We start from the raw sequence: 26835 nt of genomic DNA, 5'->3' as shown, positions 1-26835 counted from the left end.
CAAGCGAATGAAGTGCTTTTAGCTTTTCTGGAGGGAGGGGCCACTGGTCAATCCATACGGGCTCTAAGGATTGCCATACCAAGGGTAATGCGGAGGGCACGGTGGGTGAGGGAGGGTTTTAGGCCATCAGATGTTAATATCGAGGGTGGTGTCTAACTTTGTAAGTAAATCACGGCCCCAAATATTGAGGTGGACAGGGAGTACAAAAGGGCGGATAGTAGCAAGGGTACGGCCTCCCGGTTTAGAGACTGTGACCCAAGACAAACTGTGGCGCCCGGGTTTACTACCCCCGATCCCCCACAATTCTTTAGAAGGAACCGTAGGCCAACTAACCGGCCTCTCCAGATCACGAATCACTGTAACGTCAGCTCCAGTGTCCACCAGCCCTGTAAAAGGAACATCATTTAAGAGAAGTGTTAACTAAGGTTTCGAGGGGCGGACTGACATTGTCAGAGCAACAAGTGGAGAAGACGCGCTGTGAGACGGCGAGTGAGACAACGTCGATCCAAAGCCGCCTCTGCCCCGAGTTCGATCCTTGGCAGCTGGCACCTGATAGGGGACTAAAATCAATTGTGCAATTGACCGTCCACGCGGGAGCGACTGTGGAAGATGAGTCCACACCTGAACCTTAATAATGCCAGTGTAATCAGCATCAATGACCCCTGGAATGACAAAAAAGCCCTGTTTCCCAGCATGTGAGCGAGGGAGAACAAGACCCACAAAGCCGGCAGGGAGAGGTCCCGTCACCTGTGTAGGTATGGCACAGACCTCCCCTGGCAGCCAAAAGTCAGTGTCCTCCTGCATGAACAAATCAAGCCCTGCACTTCCAGCAGTCGCCGCCCTCATAGAGTCTGCGGATTTTAAGGCAGAGGAGCGGTTGTCTGAGTGGGAAACACTCCAGTTTGGCCCTGGGTTCGGGGGGGACCCGTCGCGCGGTTTCCCGACCCGCTAAGACACTGATTAGCCCAGTGATAACCTTTTCCACACTTGGGGCACTTCTTTGAGGGTCGGGCTGGTGCCTTAGATGAGCGGCACTCCCGCTGAAAATGACCCTCCTTACCACAGCGGTAACAACGCTTCCCCTCCTTCCCAGTTTTTCTCAGGGCGGCAGCCAGAACTCCAGCCTTGTGGGCTTGTGTGCCAATGTTCTGGCACGCCCGCAGCATGTCTGAGAGCTCTAAAATACCAGAGGCTTGCGCTGCCTGGAGAGCATGGCAGCAATCCTCGTTTGCATTTTCAACTGCCAATTTTAACAGGAGCTCGTGAGCTGCCTCAGTGTTATCCACCTGTCGGAGGATAGCCTCATGCAATCTGTTGGTAAAATCCAAAAAGGACTCTGAGGCACCCTGACGGATACTGACAAAGCTTTTGGTAGGCTTGCCTGAATCTGGGACCTTCTTGAAAGCATGCTGGGCACAGGTGGAAATAATGGGGAAGACGGCCTGAGGGAGTTGAGACTGCATCTCAATAGTAGCAAACGGGCCCTCCCCTGCCAAATGCTCATAAATGATACCGTGCTCTCTATGTACCTGAGCTTGGCGTTCTGCCATCTGCCGATACTCACTAATACAAATAACATACTGACTGGGTGATAACATCATGCGCAGCAGCGTTTTCCAATCCTCAGGGATTAGGGAGTACCCAGTACCTATCCCTTCAATGAGACCACGCACAAAGGTGCTAGTCAGGCCAAACTCATGAATTGCTTTCTTTACCTCTCTAACCACCAAGTATGGCAAAGTGGTCCAGGTGCCCACGGGGTTGCCCTGGTCATCATTCTGCCAGGTCACCGGGCAAACTGAGACCAGATCAGCCAGCTCCTCCGCTGTAAGATCTGATCGAGCTTTCGCTGCGTGAACCATTTGTTGCACCAGCGAAAGCTTCTGAGCAGATACAGATGACCCTCCGGGGGGCCCCGGAGCATGGGGCCCCACGGACGGAGGGTGATCACACACTGGCTCCGGTGGGGAAGGCAAGGGAGGCGGTGGTAATGAAGACACTGGGGGCAAAGCAGGGAGAGGGGGGGCTGTGGGTACGGGAGAGGGTCTTTCCGAAGCGACACGCTGGGTTGCATCAGTAGAAGGGGGGAGAGCTGCAATGGGGATGGCTACAGGAGCCGACGGGCGTGGCGAGATCACCAGCCTCGTGAAAGAGGGCCTATCCGAGGTGACACGCAGTATCGCGTCGCGACAGAGGTGCCAGGCATGTAAAGCCTGCACGGGCGCCTGAGGCTCTTCGTGCAATGTCTGGCCCAATCGCTCCCAGTCCGCTAGCTTAAGGCTTCCGGCTTCAGGATACCATGGGCACTGGGCACGCACCTCCTGTAGCAGGAGAGTAAGTGCTCGAGCCGGGCAGTCATGCTGAGCCTTACGCAGCAAATACTGCAGCTCATTGCGGTGTTGCACTTGCAAAGCAGAGAGGAAGCTTCCCATACTTACCACAATGAAAAATACTCACCGGGATCCACAAAGCGGATGAGTGACGCGTCTGAAACCCTTGCCGGGCGAGGTGAGTGCTGAGGGCCCCACGTTTGGGCGCCAGTTGTGGCGGTTCAATGATGAGACAGAACACAGCTTTATGCAAGCGAGCAGGCTGGTCAGCTGAGATGGGCTGTTCTGCCCCCCCGCCTTCCACCTTCTCCTTTTATTATATTTCTCCCCCCTAAGCATTACACACTGCTACCGCAAAAAGATACACAAAGGAATGTATTACGTTGATTAATATACTTATTTACCATCCTTTATCTACTACAATCCTGGTTCTCAGGCCTTGAGCCCAGGCTAAGAAAGCTTCCCACAGTTGCTGTCCCAACAATCAAGTTCTCATGGTTCATATCTAGCCCTTGTCCTTGGATAGAGCAATGTGTGCATTGCTTCTACAAAACAGTCAGGGTGTGCCCTGCCTGCTTCCAGGTGGAATAGCTAAACATGAACCCTTCATCTACCAAATGATGCATCTACTCAGAGGCACTGAGTAAGTTGTGCACGCAGCTCATACTTTGAGTCCAGGTGCCATTGTAAAGTGTATATGTGGTTTTTGTGGAAGCCATTTATTAGCGTGTTTTTTTTATGTGGGTGTCATAGTACAAGAATTTAATCCATAGATAAGTGTATTATCCTTTTTGTTTGAGGTTTTTAAGGCACTCAGTGTGAATATAGTGTATATTATGCACATGTTACTGTTGTGACATGATGCTGCACACTTAGAACTGTGGCTGTAAACACTTCCAATACTTCAGTACCAATGAATACCAGTTTGAATGTTGTGAGCATAAAAACTCATCGCACAGCTTTATGAATTCTGAAAAGATAGAAAGTTTCAAGGTCATATGATCTGAGAGGATTGTTTGTCTCTCTATTCCTAGCTGCTGTCTGTGATGTGCTAGTCCTTTCTCTTTCCTTTTCTTGATGCTGGTGCTATAGGGAAAATGTGTGTGTGTTGGGGGGAACCCAAGCTGTTGAAATTGTAGCCTGTATGCCAATACTGATTAAAATGTTGCTTTCTCCCCTCACTTTGAGATTTCCTTTCCCATAGGCTCTTCCCAGTCTTGGGTGAGATTGGACATGGTAAGATATTTACACAATCTTTTTCCTCTGTGTAGGAGCCCCCAGGTCTGAGAGGTGGGTGACAGGAGAAGTGGAGAAGGGGTTTTTTTCTGCCAGTGTGGGATAGGGGAACTAAATTCCAGATGGGTTGTGAGTGATAGGGTGGCAAATTAGAGGCTGCGTCAGTGAGACCAAGTAAATGCATGTGTACTTCTGTAGACTGTCCTTATGTTGGAGGATGTTATCCTGTGTTGTGTCCCCAAAAGACAGAATCCTCCTGTCCAGAAAGGTATGGCTGCCCCAGATCTGCAGGAGTGAAAGGGAACCACAAGCAATATGGGCAGTGCCAAGAGAGCTGCATTGCCAGTCAATCTTTGTGCCAAATTAGAGCACTATCTGTGCTTTTAAGTTTTCATATTTAACACCTGTGGATCAGCATAAGGTGTACTTCAAAATTAATAGAATTCTGCGGTACGTAAAGACGTGTGTGAATTGTTAAGCGTCTTAAAATATATCTTTCTTGGAAATGTCTGCCATAATTTGGACAATTTGATTCCTAATTCATGTTAGCTCAAAGCTTTGATTCTTAATGAAACCCTGAGTTAGAAACATGTTTTTTTTTTCCATTTTCTTTTCTGTATTTGCTGCTAAAATAAGTGTCTTTTTAGAACAGTCTCTGGTGTGGGGGAGAGAAATCAATGGATGGGTGAGAGACCAGTAAATGCTGCTGTGGGATTGTGTGTGGTGGTACGCTGCAAGCTAAAGTGGTGATTGTGTGTTGGCATATTTAAAGAAATAAAGGCATGAAGGGTTTGTACAGTCTCCAGCACATCTGTCATTTTCATTAGGTTAGGTGTGGTGTTTAAAACCTCAGGAAGCAGAGTGAAGGTAAACTTTATGGTGCCTAAACTAAGTTGTTCAAACCCAGCTGTCCAATTCTACTGTAGTATTGTTGCATACTTACTGGAATTGATCCCCTCCACAGTTTGGGTCTCTTGCCTGTAGTTCAGGTTGATCCTTTTTTGATTGAGGGTGCCCCTAGATCTCTGAAACGGTTTGGCTCCAGGTTCACCAAGTCAACAAGATCCTGGTTTGGAGGATTTGTTGGGGAATCCACAATATGCTGTTGTTGAGTGGGATGATCTCCAGCAAACGTATGGTCCAGCTTCTCATAGTACCAGCAGAGGTTGATAGGTCTCTTAGTGGTCCCACAGTACTTACTAGTCCTTTTTGCCAGCTGGAGAGCCGTTGCCTTACTGTGGCTCTGGGATGTCCCAGCTGTGCTTTCTGTCTTGCATTTGTTGTTATAGCTGCTTGTTCAGCTGGTAAGCAACTGCCATTCAGATGTGACTGATCAAGCTTCTCTCCTCAGAAGGCAATGAAGTGCTGGATCTCAGCACAAGACCACAGTGAAGCATGAGTCATGTTGATCAATAATTAGGCTTGTGAACTTCACACAAGCTGGAATAGCAAAAGACAAAATCTTGCCACACTCCAGCATTTGAATAGGGAGTTGACCTCCAGTCAGGATGGTCCCAAAGTACTAGATAACGCACAGGTAAACAGGATCCTAGGTAGCTAGTAAGGTAGTATGGGTTAAGAGTAGGAGGACCCGGCAGATGTTCAACAGTTGTTTCACACCTACTGTGCTATGGGTAACCTCATCATGCATATCTGTAAACCCACTTGCAAAGTGGCTTTAATGTGCGTTAAAACACCACACGATTGGCAACAACAAAAAATGTTTTTGGATTGAAGACATTTTAATGTGAAATAACTGAAGTTAACACACAAGAGGTTTGAAGTATAGACGGGCCTTAAACTATGCCTTTCCAGGTGGCATCTGCTGGAATTAAATGAACTTATTTTATAGTATAACACTTGTTAGTTTTCAAGTTTTATTCTCTCTTTGTGGTATTATATTTTTGGCACATGTAAACAATACTGCACAGAATGGTGTTAATTTTGGGATTACTAAAATAACTCTAAATGGCATACCTGAAAATGCTGTTGAATTTTTTTAAATAATTGATAAGCTTTCAGATTGAAAGTATCCCTCTTTAAAACAGGAGTCTATAATCCAAGTTCAAATGTTTTGAGGGTCAAGAAAAAATGAAAGAACAAAACAGGTAACAGTTAAAGGAATGGTAATAGGAAACAGCTTTTTCAAAACTTTTCAGGAGATTCATTTTCCAGTGAAAACTGTACTGGAAAAAATCTATCCAATCTACTATTTAAGTGAAGTGGAAATTATACTTAATATTTTTATAGTGCTAGTACTATCACAGACTATTTTGTATTACACATATTTTTTTCATTTATTTATGTTTTGTTTTTCAATGAACTTTATACAGTAAACTTGTATATCCTTGAATGGATTTTGTCAATGTGGAATATATATCTTGATTGATTTATTTTTGTATAAGTCATGGCAATAAAACCAAAAGTTCTTTCTGAAATGAATTTCAAACCTCTTGACCTTTAGTGTCCTGCCTTTTCCCGTCCTGTTTCTTTATACAGTATTGGAAATATAGAGTGGAAATAACAACTGTTGTAGTTGCCAATAAATCAACAGTCTGCTAACCTCAGAAATGTTTCAGATAATTTTATAAAGTTCCAAAGGCTAGGAGGCTACAATAACACTCAGGCCAGTTTCAATTTTTTTTACTCTTACATATAATTCTAGAGTAATTCCATGTGGAAGAGTGGATTTACTTCTGGTACACCCCCTTGTGGCTGGGTGTGGCATGGCAGCTCTCTCTTGTCTAGCACCCTTTGCCGATGGTCACTGAGTTTCATGGTGGTATGCTTCTTCCGGAGACTCAGCATGCCAGCCAGGTCATGGTTTAGTCTCACACTGTGCCGGAGTAACTAAATTCAAATAAAATAGTGTCCTTACAAGAAGGTCTTTAGCCCTAAATCTGGTCCTTGTGGTCCTAGTGCCCTTTTCTCAGGGCTCTCCGTTGTCCTTGTCCCCTCCTCAGGGTCTCATGCTACCTTACCAGTTGCTGGTAGGGGTACCTGGGCCCTCCCACTACACTGGTTCCTGTCCAGAGACCCTATAGCCAGCAGCCAAAGTTCTGCTTTAACTCCTTTTTGCTGCCTCTCTAGACTCCTTCCTACTGTAGCCTTTTCCAGGCTTTCTCCCCCCAACCTCTCTAGGTCCACCATATTTTTAGAGTCTGGACTCTCAGGGCCCCCTGCTGGAATCCCCAACAAAATCCCAAACCAGCAAGTATAAACTTAAATCCACTTCTGCCCTCATTGGGTTTGACCTAGTCTCACTAGTTTCCTGTGCCCTATTCCTTGTTTAACTTCCTTGCAGCGCTCTCTGCCAGGAAGTCCAGTTCCTGCTGTTCTTTTAGGACATGCCACCTGTCTCTATTCTGGTCTCTTGCCAGCCTACTCTACTCAGACAAGGATCCCAGAGGTTACTCTCCTGGTCTCTCTCCCTGACCCTCCCTACTCTCTAATCCCAGAGAGTAACGGCAAAGTTCCTTTCTTTCTGCTCTAAACTTCCTCTGTTTATAGTCCTGTACCAGTGTTTCTTCCTCCCCCCCTCACCAAAAGCTAGGCTTCCTCATCAATTCAGCCTGGCCCACCCTCCAGGTGCAGGCTGCTACTCAATTGGCCTCAGGCCCACACTAACCCTATCACCATCTGTGGAGTACACACCCCTCACACTCTACAGTAAATATATATTGACATTATTTCAGTGAATGGCAATAATTTGAGATAGAAAACTTCTTTTCAGTAGCTGCATACACCTGTTGCTATCAAAAGGTTTTGCTTCTACAGCAACTGCAGGATTGGGCTCTATATCCTGGATCTTTCACTGAGTTCTGCACTGTCAGTTTCCTGTTTACTTCGTTGTGGCTCTGAGCAGACACACAAGGTCTGCGAGTTCAGAGCTCAGTGTGGATTTGGAGCATAAGGTAGGCTTAATTCAGAATTGTGAAAGTTAATGCTCTTACAGTAAAGGCATACTGCTAAGTAGAGGGTGTGGTAAGAGAACATGAACAGAATACAATTAGATCTTGCTAAATTATAACATGGGCCCTGATCCTGCAAATACTTCAGCACATGCTTAACTGAATGTATTGAACTCAGTATGATTACTTACGGTGAGTAGAGCCAAGCGCATGTCTAAGGACTTGTATTCAGTGTTAGCTCAAGGTAAACTCAAGTGTTTATCTTTCACCTGACTCCCCTGCACGTACAAGTCTCCAGCTCCAGTTACGTGAGGCTTTAAAGTAGAGCGCTGATGGTGCTAGTAATGCAGTGAGACTCTGCTACTCTGTGCTGCCGATACAGACGTGTGCAGATTTAGTTTTTCAAAGTGTTATTCCTCTTGCACAAGCTCAGCTAACTCAGGATTAACTTGAGTGTACATTACTTGCGCTAACACTGCAGTGAAGGCAAGCCCTGCCTGTTTGCCGTAGTTTGTTAAAATGTTTCTATGTGGCATTTCCATAGCCTTTTTTAAATCCCAGAATTATCTCTGCTGCCTTATTATGTATACGTGCACTACTCTTAACGGTCGTCCTGCGCGCACACAAAATATACCCAGTGAATTTCTCTGTATATACTTCTTTACTATAGTTGAACGCATATATGTATGTGGTTTTACTATACTGCCATACTTTGATTTTAAAATATTCTCATCTCTTCAAATCCTCGCAAAGTTCTGTATTGGAGATTTTAATTCTGCAGGTTTTCTTTTAACTTTTCCTAAATAGGGTTTAGAGTTTTAAGAGTATACTCAGCGGTGAAAGTAACTTAAGGGACTTAACAGCACGCGGGGTGGCCGGGGTCCTGAGCAAGGTCGGGGAGCGGCTCAACTGGAATGGGCAGGGCGGGGGCCAGACTCCTGCAGCCAGCCCTTCAGCGCAGCCCGGCGGCAATTTAAAGGGCCCAGGGCTGCCGGCTGCTGCTCGCGCTACCCCAGGGCTCTGGTAGTGATTTAAAGAGCCGGAGCCCTGGGCCCTTTAACAAGCCGCGGGGCTCCGGCCACTGCTACCCTGGGGCTCCACCGGTGATTTAAAGGGCCCAGGGCTCCAGCTGTGGTAGCGGCTGCTGGTAGCCCCGAGCCGTTTAAATCACCGGTGGAGCCCCAGAGTAGCAGTAGTGGCAGCGGTGGCCAGGAACTCTGGGGCTCTGGCTGTTCTTGCTCTCTTAGTATGGAAAGAAACAAACCTCCTTGATCTTCACAATGCAATATTCATCTGTTTGTGTCAGTCTTTTTCAGTCAATAGCAACTTTTTGGCTTGTGAATTCTCGATTTCACCAGTGGTGGAGCACAGAATTCAGGATGTTGTGGAGGCACTAATCTTTTTATTTGTCACCTAAATACTGTAGTGATTGGTGCATTAATTAGAATCTTAATTAATTGTAGATTAATTGTGTGTACATATAGTAATTAATTTTAAAAAAAAGTTACTTAATGGAGTTATTTTTACTAAGAAAAATGCCAAACACAATGAAATGAAATTCTACAAAATGAGAGGATAATTTTAGCAAAGGTTAGCATTTGAACTTGAATATTATTCAAGAAGACATTTACAAAAAAGATTAAACACACAGTGGCTATAAAGAGTCACTTTAGAATGCATTTATGGTAGGTAGGCAGCAGGCTAACTCTTCAAGCATCTTGCTTTTCATCATCTTTATCAGCTTCAGCTAGATCTTTATCATCTTTAAATTGATCAGCATATCCTTCCTTATCTAATGAATATTGATACAATTCATTTGTCATTTTCTCTGGTCTGAAATTTTAATACAGGGGTGGCCAAAATTATTGACACTTGGAGCCGCATACAGCAATCTTCAGAAGTTTGAGAGCCATGCCTGCTGAAGCTCGGGGCATGTGCCCTGCCGTAGAGTAGTGAGGCTAGGGGCTTTTTCCCTGCGGGTATTGGGGGGCCTCAAGGCTTCTTCCCTGTGGGAGGGGCCTGCCAGGGCTCAAGGCTTCAGCAGTGTAGGAGGGGGGTCTTGGGGCTTCAGCCCTGTGGGAAGTGCATGCCAGGGCTTGGGGCTTTAGCCCTGCGGGAGGTGACCTGCTGAGGCTTGGGGCTTCAGCCCCATAGGGGAAAGGGGTAGTCGGGCTGAAGCCCCAAGCACCCCCTCCTCGCTGAGCAGAAGCCCCTAGTCTCACCACCCCACTGCAGGGCAGAAGCCTCAAGTTCTCCCCCTCCGTGCCCCTCCCCCCAAATCTGGCAGGTGGAGAATATGAGGGGTTGGGGGGCTCCATGAGCCGCACTTTAACTGTAAAGGAGCTGCATGTGGCTCGCGAGCTGTTTACATGGTCACCAGCTTCCCAGTAGTAGAGGTCTTTGATTCTCCAAACCGATTTAATTTTGTTCTGCACATGTAAATAGTACATGGAGATATTAAAATAATTTCTGTCACTGTAGCTAGAATTCAAGGAGGACACAATCCAAGTTATTTTGCTTGAGCTGTTGGGATTGCACTTCACATTGTGTTACAACTGAATGGGCTGCTTTTTTATAATTTGCTACCTTCATCAGAATATGTTTTGTTTGTGTGTGTATAACCTTAAAAATTTGCAACAACTGTAGCCTTTATGTATAAGAGTTTGCTAGGTGAGGCATAGGTGGTATACGTTAAGGCAATAATGCAATGAGCCTACAACTCTCAAGGCCTGTAAGTTTGGCTAAGCTATTGTCTAAGGCATAAATGCCAAAAAGCCTTAGCATAAATAGCTAGCCAAGAGTAACCCTAGATCACAAGATAGAATGCTGTAAATGACTAAATTGCTGATAGGCAATCACAAGATGCTAGTTTATGCCAGCTTGTGATATATTTAGTTAGGGACATCAGCAGATGTCTGACCACAGGGATGTATGGTAAATAATTGAGGCATAGGCTTATAAACTTGAGGTAAAAGGATTAATAACTTTGGAAGAAGAGCACCCCAACATTAGTAGGGTGAGGAAATACAAATAAGGAAAAGAGGCTGAAACCCCTACTTGAATGTGCATTAGACACAGTCTTGTCAGCATAACACATTATAAAATAGTGTTCCAGCTATGTGCTTTGGGAGGGAGAGATTCCACACATTCCAGCCTATGTGCTTTGGGAAGGAGAGATGTATCCCTTTGGAGATGCCAGGATGGCAGCCATTGGTGAGGGGGAAGATGAGGAAGACTATAACTAACCCACTTGGGATTTTTACCCATGAAAGCTTATGCCCAAATAAATTCGTTAGCCTTTAAGGTGCCACCGGACTCCTTGTTGTTTTGTGGATACAGACTAACACGGTTACCCCTCTGATACTAGATGTAAGTGTTCTTCAAAACTCTGTCTGAGGTCCAACACACAGGTGCTGGCTTCTTCCTTGCCCCAGGGGTGCCCAACCCCAGCTCTGTCCCAGCCCCCCTCCCTCCCCATTCTGCCCCAGGCCACACCTGACTCCACCCCTTCTCCCAAACCCCCACCTCCACTCTGCCCCACCCCGCCTATTTCATACCTCTTCCCACCCAGTTCCATTCCCTCCCCCGAGCGTGCCCCGTGCCCTCGTCTCCTCCCAGCACCTCCTGCATGCCACAGAACAGCAGATCTGTGGTGGGAAGGAGGCATGGGAGGAAGGCCGAGGGAGTTGATTGGGGGGGGCCGCAGGTGGGTGGGAGGTGCTGGGAGGGAGGGGAGCTTGGCTGCCAGTGGGTGTGACACACCCCCTAATTTTTTTCTGTCGGTCCTCCAGCTCTGGAGCACCCACAGAGTTGGCGCCTATGGTCCAACACATCAGAATCTTTAGTGTAGAAGTATAACATCATGGAAGAAAATAGCACACTTCAATATCTTAAATCTTCATGCGTGGAAGACCTTTTGGTCATGTCTACACTAAAGAGCGCAATTGTTTGTACTTCAAATAATGCAAAACAATTGACTGAAGTACAAACAATTGAAACTATCCACAGCTAGCTAACATCAGTCAGTGTAAGACTTGAACTTCAGTTAAGTTATACCTGCATATCTACGTCCATCAAGGGTGTGGGAAAAAAAAAACCAAAAACCCACACACACCCTTGACAGACACAGCTAAGTTGCTAAAACCCTGAGTGCATCTTTCAATGTAGCTAATGTTGTTCAGGGAAGTGGTGGTCCTCTGCCAGTAGAAAAACTCCTTCTGTTGGTGTAGGCAGCGTCTATACTAGGGGGCGATACCAACATAGGCTCCATAGTGTAGATGTAGCCACAGGCTTGCCCTTGTGCCCACGCTAGTGCTTTCTTATACCTATTTAGGCAGGGTGATTCTTGTTTGACAGCTCCCTCAGCTGGTGAACATGCTTAGTTCATTGGTTGGGAGTTCCCTTTTTCTCCTTTTTGCCATACCTTCCATTATTATCCCCTGCTTTCTCCAGGCCCTATTAGATTGGGAGAGACCAGGAGAGGGGAGAAGTTGGTAGCTGAGGGACTGAGTGCTTACTAGTTTCAGAGTGGTAGCTCTGTTAGTCTGTATTAGCAAAAACAACGAGGAGTCTTTGTGGCACTTTAGAGACTAACAAATTTTTTTGGGCATAAGCCTTTGTGGGCTAAAGCCCACTTCATCAGATGTATGGAGTGGAAAATACAATAGGGAAGTATAACTACACAGCATATGAAAAGATGGGAGTTGCCTTACCGGGTTGGGGGGGGGGGGGAGTCAGTGCTAATGAGCCAATTCAGTTAAGGTGGAAGAGGGCTATTCTCAACAGGTGACAAGAAGGGGTGGAAATCACTTTTGTAGTGCTAATGAGGCCAGTGTAATCAAGGTGGCCTATTTCAAACTGTTGACAAGAAGGTGTGAATATCAGCAGGGGGAAATTAGTTTTTGTAGTGACCCATCTACTCCTAGTCTTTATTCAGGCCTAATTTGCTGGTGTCCAGTTTGAAAATTAATTCCAGTTCTGCAATTTCTCATTGGAGTCTGTTTTTGAAGTTTTTGTTGTTGAATAATTGCCACTTTTAACTCTGTTGTTGAGTGTCCAGGGAGATTGAAGTGTACATTGGCCAAACTGGACAGTCTCTATGCAAAAGAATAAATGGATGCAAATTTGACATTAAGAATTATAACGTTCAAAAACCAGTAGAACACTTCAATCTCCCTGGACGCTTCCACCTTATTTGAATTGACCCCCACTTGGTAAGGCAACTTCCATCTTGTCATATGCTGTGTATTTATACCTCACTACTATATTTTCCACTCCATGCATCTGATGAAGTGGGTTTTAATCCATGAAAGCTTATGCCCAAATAAATTTGTTAGTCTCTAAGGTGCCACAAGGACTCCTTGTTGTTTTTGAGTGCTTACTGTCAGTTCTGTTCCTCCTGCTTGCAGCCCTGGCTGGTGATGATGTTACTTTGGCAAACTACTCTCAGTTGTTGAAACATGAGTGGTTTGCAGATGGAGAAGTTTCAGAACCAGTGATCAGAAAATTACCAGTGTGTGTGTGAATACTGTTGGACAGAGTGGGTATGTGACAGAGGGCATTTTTAGGTAGTGATCCAGAATTAGGTCACAGGATGAGGACTGCCCAAGTAGACGGGGATAATATAGGCGGTGCATGCGTGGCCCATGTATGTATGTGAGAAAACGTAGCTGTGGACGTATGAAGGATGGATAATAGGGTGCATGAGGAGGGTACAGAGGGAACTGTTGGTGACCGAAAATTGACACTGTTGGAGTCTACACCAGCACATAATTGAGATTTGGGGCTTACCCCTAAAACTTCAGGGATCAATTGTATCAGTTGTTTCTCTTCCTACTCTTCCCAGCAATCTGTACATGCACTTGTGTTCTGTAAGTTTGTTTTAATTGATTGGTGTACATTTCTCCATTTTTAGATAAGGTTCTATTACGCAACCCTTTTTGCAATCTGAAAGGCTTCTATGAAATATTAAATATTTTGTGATGCTGTTGAATTATAGAAGTTTCATATTTTGTTAAAAATTATTCTGTATCCTCTTTTCAGGCTAGTGCATGAAAGTCAATATTTACTTCATTGACTGCATTTTTAATCCTTCATTGTCGTGTTTGTCTCTGCATTCAGAGAGTTAGCATGAAGCCTGCTTTTGTGTGATCTCCAGTTGAAATTTGAGAGGTGTGCTGCAGTGCAACATCAGGAAAAAAAGTTACAATGCTTTAACTTGAGCAGCAATCAGTGCAATCCTGAGAAGTGGAGAGAGACTGTAAGACGTTACACTAGCCATTTCTAGGGACTGGTAATGTTTCACTTGGAACAATATATTCAAGTCTGGTTCCATAATTAAAATATATACTGGAGACAACTGGATATATAAAATATATACTGGAGATGGTAGAGGTCCCTCTTTACAGAGAGATTACAGAAAATAGATGCTTGTAAAAACTAGATTTATTTATTTATTTTTATATTTTTTTGGCTAAAAAACCTCCAAAAAACCAAAACTGCATTTTGGAAAGAGGAGATCTCCGATAGTATATATACAGTTCTTCATCGTGCTGCGGTCCACAGATCCATTACAAGGGTTACTTCAGCCTGCGTGCAGCTTGGGGGCAGAACTAAACCTATTGGTCACTGACAGCCTCCACAGCCAGTGGGGAACCAGACCTTCCTGCTGCAGAGCTTTGCTGAGGAAAACTTCAACCTTTTATTTCAAATTTCTGACAGGTAGTTACAGCTGAGCATTTAGCCATGTAAGTCCCAGCCATGTCCTAGCATTTGCCTTTTGGGGAAAAGGTCTCCTCCTCTCTGCTTCCTTTCTTAGCAGGCTTCAGGAAGAAAGCTTGGCTGAGAAAAGCCTGGAGGCAAAATGAAAGGTCTTTTCTCCCCCATCTCATCTCCTTTTGAATGTCTTGTTGGGGAGCTCATATGGATCTGTGGATAGGATGCAGTTTTCCCCCTCACCGCAGGCTTTCGACAGCTTTTCTCTAAAGGGCTTTCCTATTATAAATCAGCTATCTGATAGAGCAGCTTTTAGCTCATGTTAATTGAGTGTTATAAGAAGATCAGGATGGAATGATGTGGTTTAGACTTAGGAACAGCTGATGGTTTTTAGGGCTTTTCTTGTTTGTTTGTTTTTCAAAAATGAAAGCCAGCTTTACTGTGGAACTATCAGAGACTGTATTTTTGCAAAGGAAGCTTCAGGTACTTTCTGTGCACTCATGATCATTGTCCTGTCCTGAATCTTTTTTTAAAGAGACATTGATTTAAATCATATTGGTAAATAATTTTTTACTGGTTAATAATACATGAACATGTTAGAAATACAAATTCACTTTTCTTGTTTACATTATTCATTTCTCTCAGATTGAGCAATGAACTAAAAAAAGTGTAGAAACACCTCTGTTGGTTAAATTTGATAAAGTATATCGTTACAAAATTGTAAATTTCAGGCTAAATTTGCAGTGTGTGTGTCCATTCAGTTAGCTCTTACTAATACATCAATGCAGTTGTCTTATCCTGGATATGGTATGCATAGGTTTTATTACCTATATAAAATGGATATTTATCTAGAGAAGAAATATACATCAGTACCTTTTTGTGGTATTCTGTAAGTCTGATTATCTTTCTACTGAAATGAATGGAACACTTGGACCACAAGATATATGTTGGGGAAAGATCCTAAGTAAAACCGAACTGAGAGTCAGGCTCTCCTTATCTTTTTTTTCAAAGTAATTTCTTTAATATTGTCAGCTCATGAAATGTATAGCAGAGCAATTTATATGAAAGCTGATGTGAGGGCATGGTTGTGGCTCAAAAAGTATATGACCTGGAAAGTGGTTGTCTGCTGTGAACAAAACTTAACATGATGAAAGTCTCGACTCTTTGTTTAGGCATTGTCACTAGTTTTAGTATGTATGTACACCTTTTACATAACTTTTCTTTTCTAGGATCCTTCGGTTACACAAGTGACAAGAAATGTTCCACCGGGATTAGACGAGTACAATCCTTTCTCAGATTCCAGAACAGTAAGCACATTAGTTTATTTCTTTAATATGCTCTTATATTTTTTTTTTAGAGTTCTTTGGAAAACTGTTTTACAGAAAGTTTGGAAGTTTCACTCTTAGGAATGTGAAGGACTAATGAGGGAAAAGGGAAGATATATAAATAAAGTTAGGCCCTAAACAACATGTGGATTTGTCATGTGGGTGGACTTCAGTGGGACTTAAGCATGTGACTTGTTGCTAGTTTGTCTTACCATGGCTATTCAAAAATTACCTGGAAAGAATCAGTGCGTGCGCATGTATGTCAGTGTGGCTGCACAAAACTGCTCGATATTGCTGAAATTTAAAAGCAATATTATACAAATTGTCATGACAAAAAACAGCAAGTTTAAAATACTATTTAAAGGAAAAATTCTGTGGTATAATGACTTTGTGCACTAATCTTTCAGTCCTAGGTTAAAATCTGACTTAAATTGTAAATAAAATAAATTTGACATCTTATTCTGTCGTTAATATTCATCTATCTTGTCTTTCTATCAGACAGTTTTGGTAGTGTGTGTTCGAGAACTGGAATAGCAGTCTTACTGCAGGTCCACATAGATTAGTACAGGAAATATGCAAAATGAATCTAGCTATCTGTAGTTTCCTCATATTATTCCTCTTTGAGAATTCTGGAGCTATAGCTGTGCTGTTGTTGTTAACTTGTATGATTATAAAATGCACTTTAATTTCTGAATCTGTTCTATTGAAGGGAGGAGCTAAACATAATAGCCCTTAATTGGGCACGTGAGAGCTTATATCCAAAGAATCCAAATAGGCCTCATCCTAGATGCCAGTCACATAACAAAATTAGAGTAGTGTCCTTTTTTTTGTGGTGGGTGGTGGTGCTAAGGGAGAGGGAAAGTATGAGTTTAGTCACCGATGTTAGCACAGTTGTTCATTTTAGGGTCAATGAAATGTCGATGTTTATGAATACTTTATTTAAAACGAATTCTTATACGGACATTATACCTAAAGTGCAAAAGCAGCATTTATTTGGAGGGACGTTTTCTTTGACAGGCTTTCTTGCTAAAGGCAAGTAACCAACATGCTCAGCTTCATTATAATAGGAAGCTATGAAGAAATGTCTCTTGTATGGCTATTATGACGGTATATAACCACAGATGTACTTACTTAATCAAGTCCCAGGAAATTTCAATTAAAAATCTGACTGTTTTCTGTTTAGAAAGATTTCTTAATTTCTGGTTAGTGGTGAAAGATGCCACAGTGGCACTTTCAGTTGGGATAAGCTGATTGACTTAATTAGGATCAGGATTTCACTTTAGATTTAAGAAAGGAGGTGGGGGAATAAAAGAGCCAGTTTTACATTCAGGTTTTCCCTTAAGCCCTACATCAATTAGACCAGTTTAGATTGTAAAGATTTTTGGAAAAAGAAATTGTACATTTTTGGCAGACACTTTCTAGTTTCAGCATTTTTTAAACAAAATAAGCTGTGAGTTCTTAACCAAAGACTTTCTCATGAAAACTTTCATTTAGGAAAAAAAGGGCCACTTTTTTTTTAAAAAAATTAAAAGTTCAGTTAGCTCTAGTAAATTACTTCGATCTGCTTGGCATAAAAGAATAAAACAGGCATTTTTTTTAGCCCTACCCTTTTCAAGCTATGCCTAACAAGCAAGCTTAAATCTTTCCCAGCTTCAGGACTTCCACTAAATAACTGTAAAATTAAATGCTTAATAGATGCCTGTGATAAAAATGTGATATATTTTTTGGTAAGACTTTTGGCCCTGTCATATGACGTTAATCATAGAGATTACATGATAGTCAATGAATCTAGAAGCGGCTAGTAAATTTCTTTTTTAAAAACTCCAATCCAAATAAAATATAAATGAAAACTTAGTTAACAAAACTAATAGATGTCTAGGATGGAGGTTCAGGTACACAGTCTGACAGATAGGGAATACTCTGCCACTTTACTCAATGAACCTCAGTGGTTTTGTGTTCATATGCCCACTTTTTATTTTCAAAACTGATGCCTTTGCTGTTGCCTGAGTTTGCCATCTGGAGCCTGTGTATGTTGCTCCTGTGGGTTTTCATTGTTTGAATGAGTGGTTGTGTGTCTTACTGTGTCTTTGGACAAATGCTGTTGGAGCATTCTAGATGGTCTTGGGCGGAAAAAGCCAGTTTTTCTTGGTTTTGTTCAGTTATGAACTGTTTCTCTTATTAACTGGTATGAAAACCCGAGAGGAGATAAATGTACAGTTCTGCAAACAAATACTTTGTGCACGCACACACATACACACACTTCAGCAACAATGACTCTAGAACAGATCTAGCCCTTCCTAATCCTTTCCCTCTACGTTGTCTCCTTGAACATCCCTTCCCTAACAAGTAAAGATTATCGGTTTCTTCTGCAAATGATGTTAAATAAATAGCTCATGTTGACAATAACCTACTGTCCAGTAAAGCCGATATCCTCTTCCTAAACTGAACAATGATCAAGATAGTAGATGTTTGAACACCAAATATACAAGATAAGAGAAGAACAAATTAAAAGCCACAAGCTGTATTCTTAAAGATACCTGCTCAGCCATATTGTACTAGCATATTACCTCATAACAAAATGTGCACAATTATTGCAGCCTTGCCAAGACTAGAATTAGTGACCTTAAACTAGAGCTGTTGACTAGAGTCCATAAAGTACCATGCAAACAGAAGCCCCGTCTAGACTAGATATTTCAATTATAAACTGTGGCAGGAGTTGTTTTATGAATGGGTACTATGCACACAGGGATGCTTTGATCTTTGTTTGGCTTTCAGGTGTTAATGTAATACAAATAATAACAATCTTGGTCAGACTGTGCCTTCCAATCACATATTCTTGAGGCTTCCCTTCTGTATATTTTGATAACATTTGTATAATTTGTCATGCCAACAGAGTATTATTAAAGTAGACACTCTTGCCACTCTCTTAGGCCAGGTGACCTGCTTCAGTTAAAGAATAGGAATGTGTTCAGAGTAGTTTAATTTGAATGTAAGTGTAAAGTCTATTTAGAGATATGTTCAGGAGTTCTGGTAAACTAGAGGGAGAATTGATTTCTTATGTGCTAATTTATACAGGAAGTGGCAAGAAAAGATGTCAGTTGTTCTTGGAGTGTTTACACAAGGTTATTTTTAATCAGTGCTTGCAAACAAGCTTTAATACTTAATATACCTCATGGATCCCATGAGTTGAGTCCTTTGTAACGTTCAATTATCAGATTAAGATATTGACTGTTTAGTTTTATTTTTAATATTTTACTACACATAATCTCAAACTTCCTATAGTAAGGGAGTGAACTCAGTGAGGAGAGATCAAAGAGAAATATCTGAGTTTTTTCTAGTTCTCTGTGTTACTGTACTCAGATATGATCCATAGAAGGTTCATAGATACCAAGGCCAGAAGGAACCATTGTGATCGTCTAATCTGACCTCTGGTATAACACAGGCCATAGAACTTCCCCAGGATAATTCCTAGACCATATTTTTCAGAAAAACATTCAGTCTTGATTTAGGAATTGTCATGGATGGAGTATTTCCCACAACCCTTGGTAAATTGTTCCAATGGTTAAGTATGCTCCCTGACAAAAATGTACACCTTATTTCCTGTCTGAATTTGTCTAGCTTCAACTTCCAGCGATTTGGATTGTGTTATACCTTTCTCTGCTAGTTTGAATAGCCCATTATTTGTTCTCCATGCAGATTCTTGCAGACTGTAATCGAGTCACCCTTAGCCTTCTCTGTTAAGCTAAAAGGATTGAGCTCTCTATCACTAGAAGGCATGTTCTTCTCTGAACCCCCTCCAATTTATTAACAGCCTTCTTGAATTTTGGGCACCAGAATGGATATGAGTTAGGATTCAGAATTAGGGTTTGGACTCAAAAGGGCACTATTGTGGAGTCTAAGGAAAGGCAGTTTCGTCTAGTGCATCGAGCATGGATTGGGATGTGGGAGACCTGGGTTCTAAACCCATTTCTTCTGTTAGCCTGCTGGGTGATCTTGGGCAAGTCATTTCACTTTTTTGTGCATCAGCTTCCCCATATGCAAAATAGGGATAATAATACTGACCTCCCTTTCTATAGTTCTTTGAGATACTGATGAAAAGAGTTGGGTATTAGCTTTTTCTGAAAGTTGACAGTTTAGAAGTGTTGATAAATGCAAAGTAATGTATATTGGAAACCATAATCCCAACTATTCCTACAAATGATGGGGTCTAAATTAGCTCTTTCCACTCAAGAAACAGATGTTGGGGTCCTAGTGGCTAGTTCTCCGAAAACATCTGCTCAATGTGTGACAGCAGTCAAAAAAGCTAACAATATGAGGAACCAGTAGGAAAGGGATAGATTAAACAGAAAATATCCTAATGCTACTATATAAAACCATTGTATGCCCATATCTTGAATACTGCATGGAGTTCTGGTTGCCTCATCTCAAAAAAGATATATTAGAATTGAAAAAGGTAGAGAGAAGGTCAGCAAAAATGATTAGAGGTATGGAACAGCTTCCATATGAGGATAGATTAGTAAAACTGGGACTGTTCATCTTGGGGGAAAAAGGGTGACTGGGGGTATGGAGGGGGCTATGTTAAAGGTCTATAAGATCATGAATGGTGTGGAGAGTGTAAATAACACTTCCATATTCACCCTTTCAGATAATACAAAAAACAGATAACCCAATGAAATTAATAGGCAGCAGGTATAAAACAAACAAAAGGAAGTTCACCAAGTTCACCAACTTCACCAAGGGAAGGTCATGCCTGACTAATCTAATCGCCTTTTATGATGAGATTACTGGTTCTGTGGATGAAGGGAAAGCAGTGGATGTATTGTTTCTTGACTTTAGCAAAGCTTTTGACACGGTCTCCCATAGTATTCTTGTCAGCAAGTTAAGGAAGTATGGGCTGGATGAATGCACCATAAGGTGGGTAGAAAGCTGGCTAAATTGTCGGGCTCAACGGGTAGTGATCAATGGCTCCATGTCTAGTTGGCAGCCGGTATCAAGTGGAGTGCCCCAGGGGTCGGTCCTGGGGCCGGTTTTATTCAATATCTTCATAAATGATCTGGAGGATGGTGTGGATTGCACTCTCAGCAAATTTGCGGATGATACTAAACTGGGAGGAGTGGTAGATACGCTGGAGGGGAGGGATAGGATACAGAAGGACCTAGACCAATTGGAAGATTGGGCCAAAAGGAATCTGATGAGGTTCAATAAGGATAAGTGCAGGGTCCTGCACTTGGGACGGAAGAACCCAATGCACAGCTACAGACTAGGGACCGAATGGCTAGGCAGCAGTTCTGCAGAAAAGGACCTAGGGGTGACAGTGGACGAGAAGCTGGATATGAGTCAGCAGTGTGCCCTTGTTGCCAAGAAGGCCAATGGCATTTTGGGATGTATAAGTAGGGGCATAGCGAGCAGATCGAGGGACGTGATTGTTCCCCTCTATTCGACATTGGTGAGGCCTCATCTGGAGTACTGTGTCCAGTTTTGGGCCCCACACTTCAAGAAGGATGTGGATAAATTGGAGAGAGTCCAGCGAAGGGCAACAAAAATGATTAGGGGACTGGAACACATGAGTTATGAGGAGAGGCTGAGGGAGCTGGGATTGTTTAGCCTGCAGAAGAGAAGAATGAGGGGGGATTTGATAGCTGCTTTCAACTACCTGAAAGGGGGTTCCAAAGAGGATGGCTCTAGACTGTTCTCAATGGTAGCAGATGACAGAACGAGGAGTAATGGTCTCAAGTTGCAGTGGGGGAGGTTTAGATTGGATATTAGGAAAAACTTTTTCACTAAGAGGGTGGTGAAACACTGGAATGCGTTACCTAGGGAGGTGGTAGAATCTCCTTCCTTAGAGGTTTTTAAGGTCAGGCTTGACAAAGCCCTGGCTGGGATGATTTAACTGGGAATTGGTCCTGCTTTGAGCAGGGGGTTGGACTAGATGACCTTCTGGGGTCCCTTCCAACCCTGATATTCTATGATTCTATGATTCTAAGTTGTACTTCTTCACACAACACACAGTCAACTTGTGGAACTCATTGCCAGGGGATGTTGTGAAGGCCAAAAGTATAAACTGTGTTCAAAAAAGGTTTAGATAAGTTAATGGAGGATAGGTTCATCAATAGCTATTATACAAGATGGTTAGGGATGCAACCCCATTCTTTGGGTGTCCCTAAGCCACTGACTGCCAGATGCTGGGACTGGAGGACAGAGGATGGAACACCTGATAATTGCCCGGTTCATTCCCCTGAATAATCTGGTGTTTGCTACTGTTGGACAGGATACTAGGCTAGATGGACCATCTAAACTTGATCTGACCCAGTATGGCTGTCTTATATTTCTTAATGTTGCTTTTCCCAGACCTGGGGTCAAACCATGACTCTGATCTTGGGACAGGAGGCTCACTTGCTTGAGGGTTACTCCCAGAGAGTACATGGCACCCACTAGCTCTTTTGGGGAGCACAATTGAAAATGGTGTTCAAGATAATTTGTGTCTCTAGGTAGGCTCAAGCCTAATGTTCCTAAGGCTCATGAACTACAGTAGAACCTCAGAGTTATGAACACCTCCGGAATGGACGTTGTTTGTAACTCTGAACAAAACATTTTGGTGGTTCTTTTAAAAGTTTACAACTGAACGTTGACTTAACACAGCTTTGAAATTTTACGATGTAGAAGAAAAATGCTGCTTTCCCTTTATTTTTTTAGTAATTTAACATAGTACTGTACTGTATTTGTTTTTTCTTTTTGTCTCTGCTACTGCCTGATTTTGTACTTCCAGTTCCAAATAATGTGTATGATTGACTGGTCAGTTCGTAATTCTGGTGTTCAACTCAGAGGTTCTGTTGTAAAAAGGATTACACTGCACATATGTAGAAAGAGGAGCCAAAAGTTTTCCAGCATTAAAAGTTTCACTGCTGTTGGATAGCTCCAAAGGATAAACTGTAGTCCTTTGACCTTAACCTATCCAGCTAGTGTCAGTTCAAGTCCTATCTTCGTCAGAAATCTGGGAGAATATGAAGGCATCGTTTCTGTGGTGCATAGAGGATAAAGAGGAAGAGGGAGGGATATTGAAATTAGTAGGAGAGAAATAACACAACCAAAAAAGCTTATTTTGTAACCATTAGAAATAAACTGTAACCAGTCCTTCATGCAGATAATTGAAAAGTGCTTATAATGCCTGAAATTCGTAAGTTGTGAAAGCAAGTATTAATGGAGATATTAAACAATAGACTATGAACACTGAACAATTATCTTCAGATTTGAAAAATTGAATAGGAGGGTATATTACCTTACTAATTATTCAATAGGTGACATAAGTCTGTGCTAGGAAAAGTCCTAGAGATTTCTGTTTATGATATAAATAGGTCATTTCTAATTCCTGGGCTTCCCATAACTTACATTTCACTTACCCCAGTTCATATCTGAATCAGTTTAAACTCCTGCGTTGTGCTACTTACAATTATTTATAAAATGCTGTGTTGCATCTCTGGCAAGCAGTGTACTGTATAAATAATATTTTATCATAGAAGAAGGAATTATTTTTTCCTAAAGATCAGCGTTACTGCAGGCAGCTTACCACAGAATTTTTGTTTATCTATTATGTCTCTATAAAAAAAAAAAAAGTACAGTAGATAATCTTAGTCTTCCAGAGTATAAAGTATCTGTTTGTGAAAGTGTCTTCTTATAATTTTCACTTTTTCTTAGCCTCCACCAGGAAATGTGAAAATGCCTAATACACCTGTGCCCAGTACACAGCCAGCTATAATGAAACCAACAGAGGAACCTCCTGCTTACACACAAGTAGCAAAGGTTTGTGTATAACATTTTGAGAATGGGCTAATCGCAAAAGAAATTCTAATTGCATATAAAAGTACTTTTTTTAGGCCAATGTTAATTTTATAAAGCAGCATTACTTTCTGTAATCAGCGCTATGCTTTACAGAAACAAGTGCTGTAATTAGATATAAGTTGTTGCATTAATTAATTAAAATAGGAGGTTTATCTTGATTCATGACTGAGAATGCAACATAATTGAAGAACATACACAAAAGAACAAAAATTCCAAGTTTGTGCATTTGTTGATATCTAACGGTGCTTGTTTTTCCTCAGGAGCATGCATTGGCCCAGGCTGAGCTACTTAAGCGCCAAGAAGAACTAGAAAGAAAAGCAGCAGAACTAGATCGCAGAGAAAGGGAAATGCAGAATCTCAATCGACAGGGTGGTATGCATCATGATCTTAATTCTTTTTAATAGAGATTTAAGTTTTAAAACTCTGAACTTCTGTTTTCTGCTTGCCTGCTTAAAACAAAGGTCTGAAGTATTTGTTTTTAGGGTCTCATTCAGGAAAAGGAATCTATGCCTTTCAGAAGACTGCATAAAAAAAAAATCTCACACTTAGTTTTTGAGGTAGTGTGTGAACTTCTGTAGTGTAAACGTGTAACAAGGTTTTGTTGAATCAGTACTTTACTGTATTAACTATTGGTTTTTATTCTTGGTTTAAATTAAAGTAACATTAACTACTTGAAACAGTTCAAATTTTAAAAACTGTAATTAAAAGTAGTCTCATGTACTACACTTGCCTGATTCCTTTTCTGCCAATATTTGTCATGGTACAATAACTTTCCTATCTTTGATATTTTTCCTATCCTATTTTGCTGGGTTGGGAGATCCACACAAATAAAGGAAATGTTCTGATCATTATCAATTACTGGTAGTGCCCATAGTCCCTGATGAGGATCTCATTATGCTAGTTACTGTACAAACACAGAGGTAGTTGTGTTTCCTTCCATGAAGAGCTGACACAGTAAAACTGATGATATGTTATCAATGTGAAGAGTATGCAAACTGAAAAAAAAGGAACTTTTTTTTTAACTTTTTGCACTGATTTTTTTTTTTAATTTATAATAATCTTGAGTGTTAATTGTAACAATAATGGGTTAAAAAAATCAGACAAAAGCTTGTTGTTTTTTTTTGGTTAAGGTGACTGAGTCCTGCGCTATATCCCTCGTTGCTAAATTTCACTATCAGTTCACTTGTATTTCGTTTTTGCTTTTTAGTAAGTGTGAAGTGCAGCAAAATTAGTGTTTCTACTGCAAATTTTTAATTGCAGAAACCTGCTACTGAGGAGTATGGTATAAAAATGGCAAGGTGTAAACTGGACATTGTGCTGGAAAGTTGAGATGTGGGGATGGTCTGCTTTAAAAGAAAAAGTTCAGGCCAAAACAAGAGAAAAACAACAAATACACAATCTTGAATTTGTGTGAGTTTATTTTTTCTGCATAAGGTATGATTCTTGCACCTGTTCTGGGCCCTTAGCATTTGTCTGGCAGGATTTTCCAAGTGCTCAGAAAATAAACTGTCATTTGGGAGCACAACAGGCCACTGTACAAACTCAGTTGGCTCAGCTGGCTTAATGACTTGAGAATTCAAATATTTGGGGAATTTCCTGTTAGTCATTTGTTGGAATCAAGGACCCAGGAGTTGGGGATCTGCTATTTTGTTAATAAAGAAAAATAATTGCAAATAAATTTTCCTTTTATAGTCGTCTTTACTTTTTTGGATAATCTAGTCTCTTTTTTCTGCTTGTCATCGTCTATCCCCTCCCCCGCTCCACCTCGCGATTGTTTTCTTTATTCATTAGTTTGTATGCAGTTTTTCAGAATTTCCCCTCCACCTATTACCTTTCATCCTCTTCACAGATAAATTTTATTGATGATCTGACATGCCCTATTCCCTCCACTTGTCTTTTCTAGTCCTTAGGAACAGTCTTATTCCTTTCTACTGCATCTTAAGGAACAGGGAACTTTGAGATCCCAGACATGCTTCAGGATGCCTGGAACCTGTTGTTTCTTACTATGCCTCTCTTATGTTGCAGCAGTGAGCACCAAGGGTTCTGAGAAATATGCGGAATCTGAAGGCTTCTTTTGGATCACTGGAAAGAAAAAAGATTAGTCCCTAAGGATCAAAAGGGGAAAGGTTAGGTTTTATCATTTGGGTATGAGAAGCATGGCAGATTGGGAATTATGTGACACAAGTGAAGGAGAAATTTTCCTTACCTGTTAATTTTCTTTCCTAATCTCTTCTGTACTAGTCCAAATGCTTGGAGTATATTTTGATGAACATATTGGGTATGTGTTTGTCAGTGTGTAAAGATCACTGGATTTAGCTTAACGATACTGAAAAGCGCAATTAAGATGCAGGTGAACACATTTGAAGCTCTGTTAGCTGGCCTTGTTTTAGCCTTGGGGAAGCGAACATGTATTAGCTAAGGTAACTTAATTGAAAAATGCAATCTTACCCGTCAAGACAGGATCTTGGATAATAGGTCTTTCCAACCAGAAGACGGAGACTGAAACCTCTTGTGGGATGTCAGACTCTCTTATATGCCCTCTAGTCATCTTGCAGTCCTCAGCTTGACTATTTTGAAAGCTATACCAAATAAAAAAAAAAATTCAGACATTATTATTTAGTAGTCATTAAAATTTGAGTAATTATGAGAAATCTGAACATGTCAGTGACTCTGCATTAAAACTCTCAGTAACGAGAGGCAGGCACCTAATTTTACAGAATAAGGGTCTGAATTGGTATAGATTATTTCAAAGTAAGAAAATTAATTAGAAAATATTTCCCCTGGTCTTAGGTCGTTTGTACCGATGCTTGGGACTTTCCAAAGTAGGTTGTGTGATATGTGTGTGTTTGTTTTGCTTTTTTAACTATGGGTGATTATAATTTGCATCACCTTCTGCAAAAGGTCACAATAGCAGTCCTATTCTGTAATGCTTGCCAAAAGTGTCGGCAGAAGCCTATTAGCTAGGCTTGTATATCTGTGTTCAAAAAGTTTCTCCTTCTTTCTGCACATAATGATGTTACTGAACAGGAAAGGTGAGATTTAAAAGATTCTGTTGATTAGAGATTTATGTTGCAACAGGAAATTAATCAGTTCTCTAATCCCTCTAGAGGTGGTGAATTCAGAGACAACTTGACTTTTAAATTCTGGTGCGGGATTGGAGTCTCTGAGACTACCCGAACTATGCCTTCCTTCCTGTGTAAATCTGTAGGGCTCTGTGTACTTCTAGATAATGTAGCCTTCTCTGTCAGAGTCTTGGAGGTGGGGCCAAACGTGGGTAGGATGATTTCTAGGTTCAGGTGAAAGGCAGTCGGTGTCTTGGGCCAGGATTCTAGCAGAGCCAACAGTGTGATCTTATAATGGTGAAAAATTATACAGAAGTGGGTTTCCAGGAAAACTTTGCAACTTTCCTCTTCTCACTAAACATACTGCTAGTAAAAACAGAATTTACGGATAGAAATCACAGGTAAAACCTTGGAGTTTAAA

At 41.7% G+C, this 26835-nt stretch overlaps 1 protein-coding gene across 3 annotated transcripts in view; it reads left to right on the top strand.

The window, feature by feature from the left end:
• The window catches only part of SCAMP1 (secretory carrier membrane protein 1), a 101444-nt gene that overhangs the window by 14587 nt on the left and 60022 nt on the right, over positions 1–26835 (top strand). For all 3 annotated transcript variants that reach the window (XM_073344152.2, XM_073344151.2, XM_073344153.2), the window contains exons 2-4: positions 15421–15498; positions 23209–23313; positions 23613–23724. In XM_073344152.2, the coding sequence (XP_073200253.1) occupies positions 15421–15498; positions 23209–23313; positions 23613–23724 (295 nt within the window). The remainder of the gene's footprint in view (positions 1–15420; positions 15499–23208; positions 23314–23612; positions 23725–26835) is intronic.

Source organism: Lepidochelys kempii, chromosome 5, assembly GCF_965140285.1.
Source record: "Lepidochelys kempii isolate rLepKem1 chromosome 5, rLepKem1.hap1, whole genome shotgun sequence".
Lineage (NCBI taxonomy): Eukaryota > Metazoa > Chordata > Testudines > Cheloniidae > Lepidochelys > Lepidochelys kempii.
The sequence above is the reverse complement of the archived record's forward strand: the minus strand, read 5'-3'. Positions and strand labels throughout refer to the sequence as shown.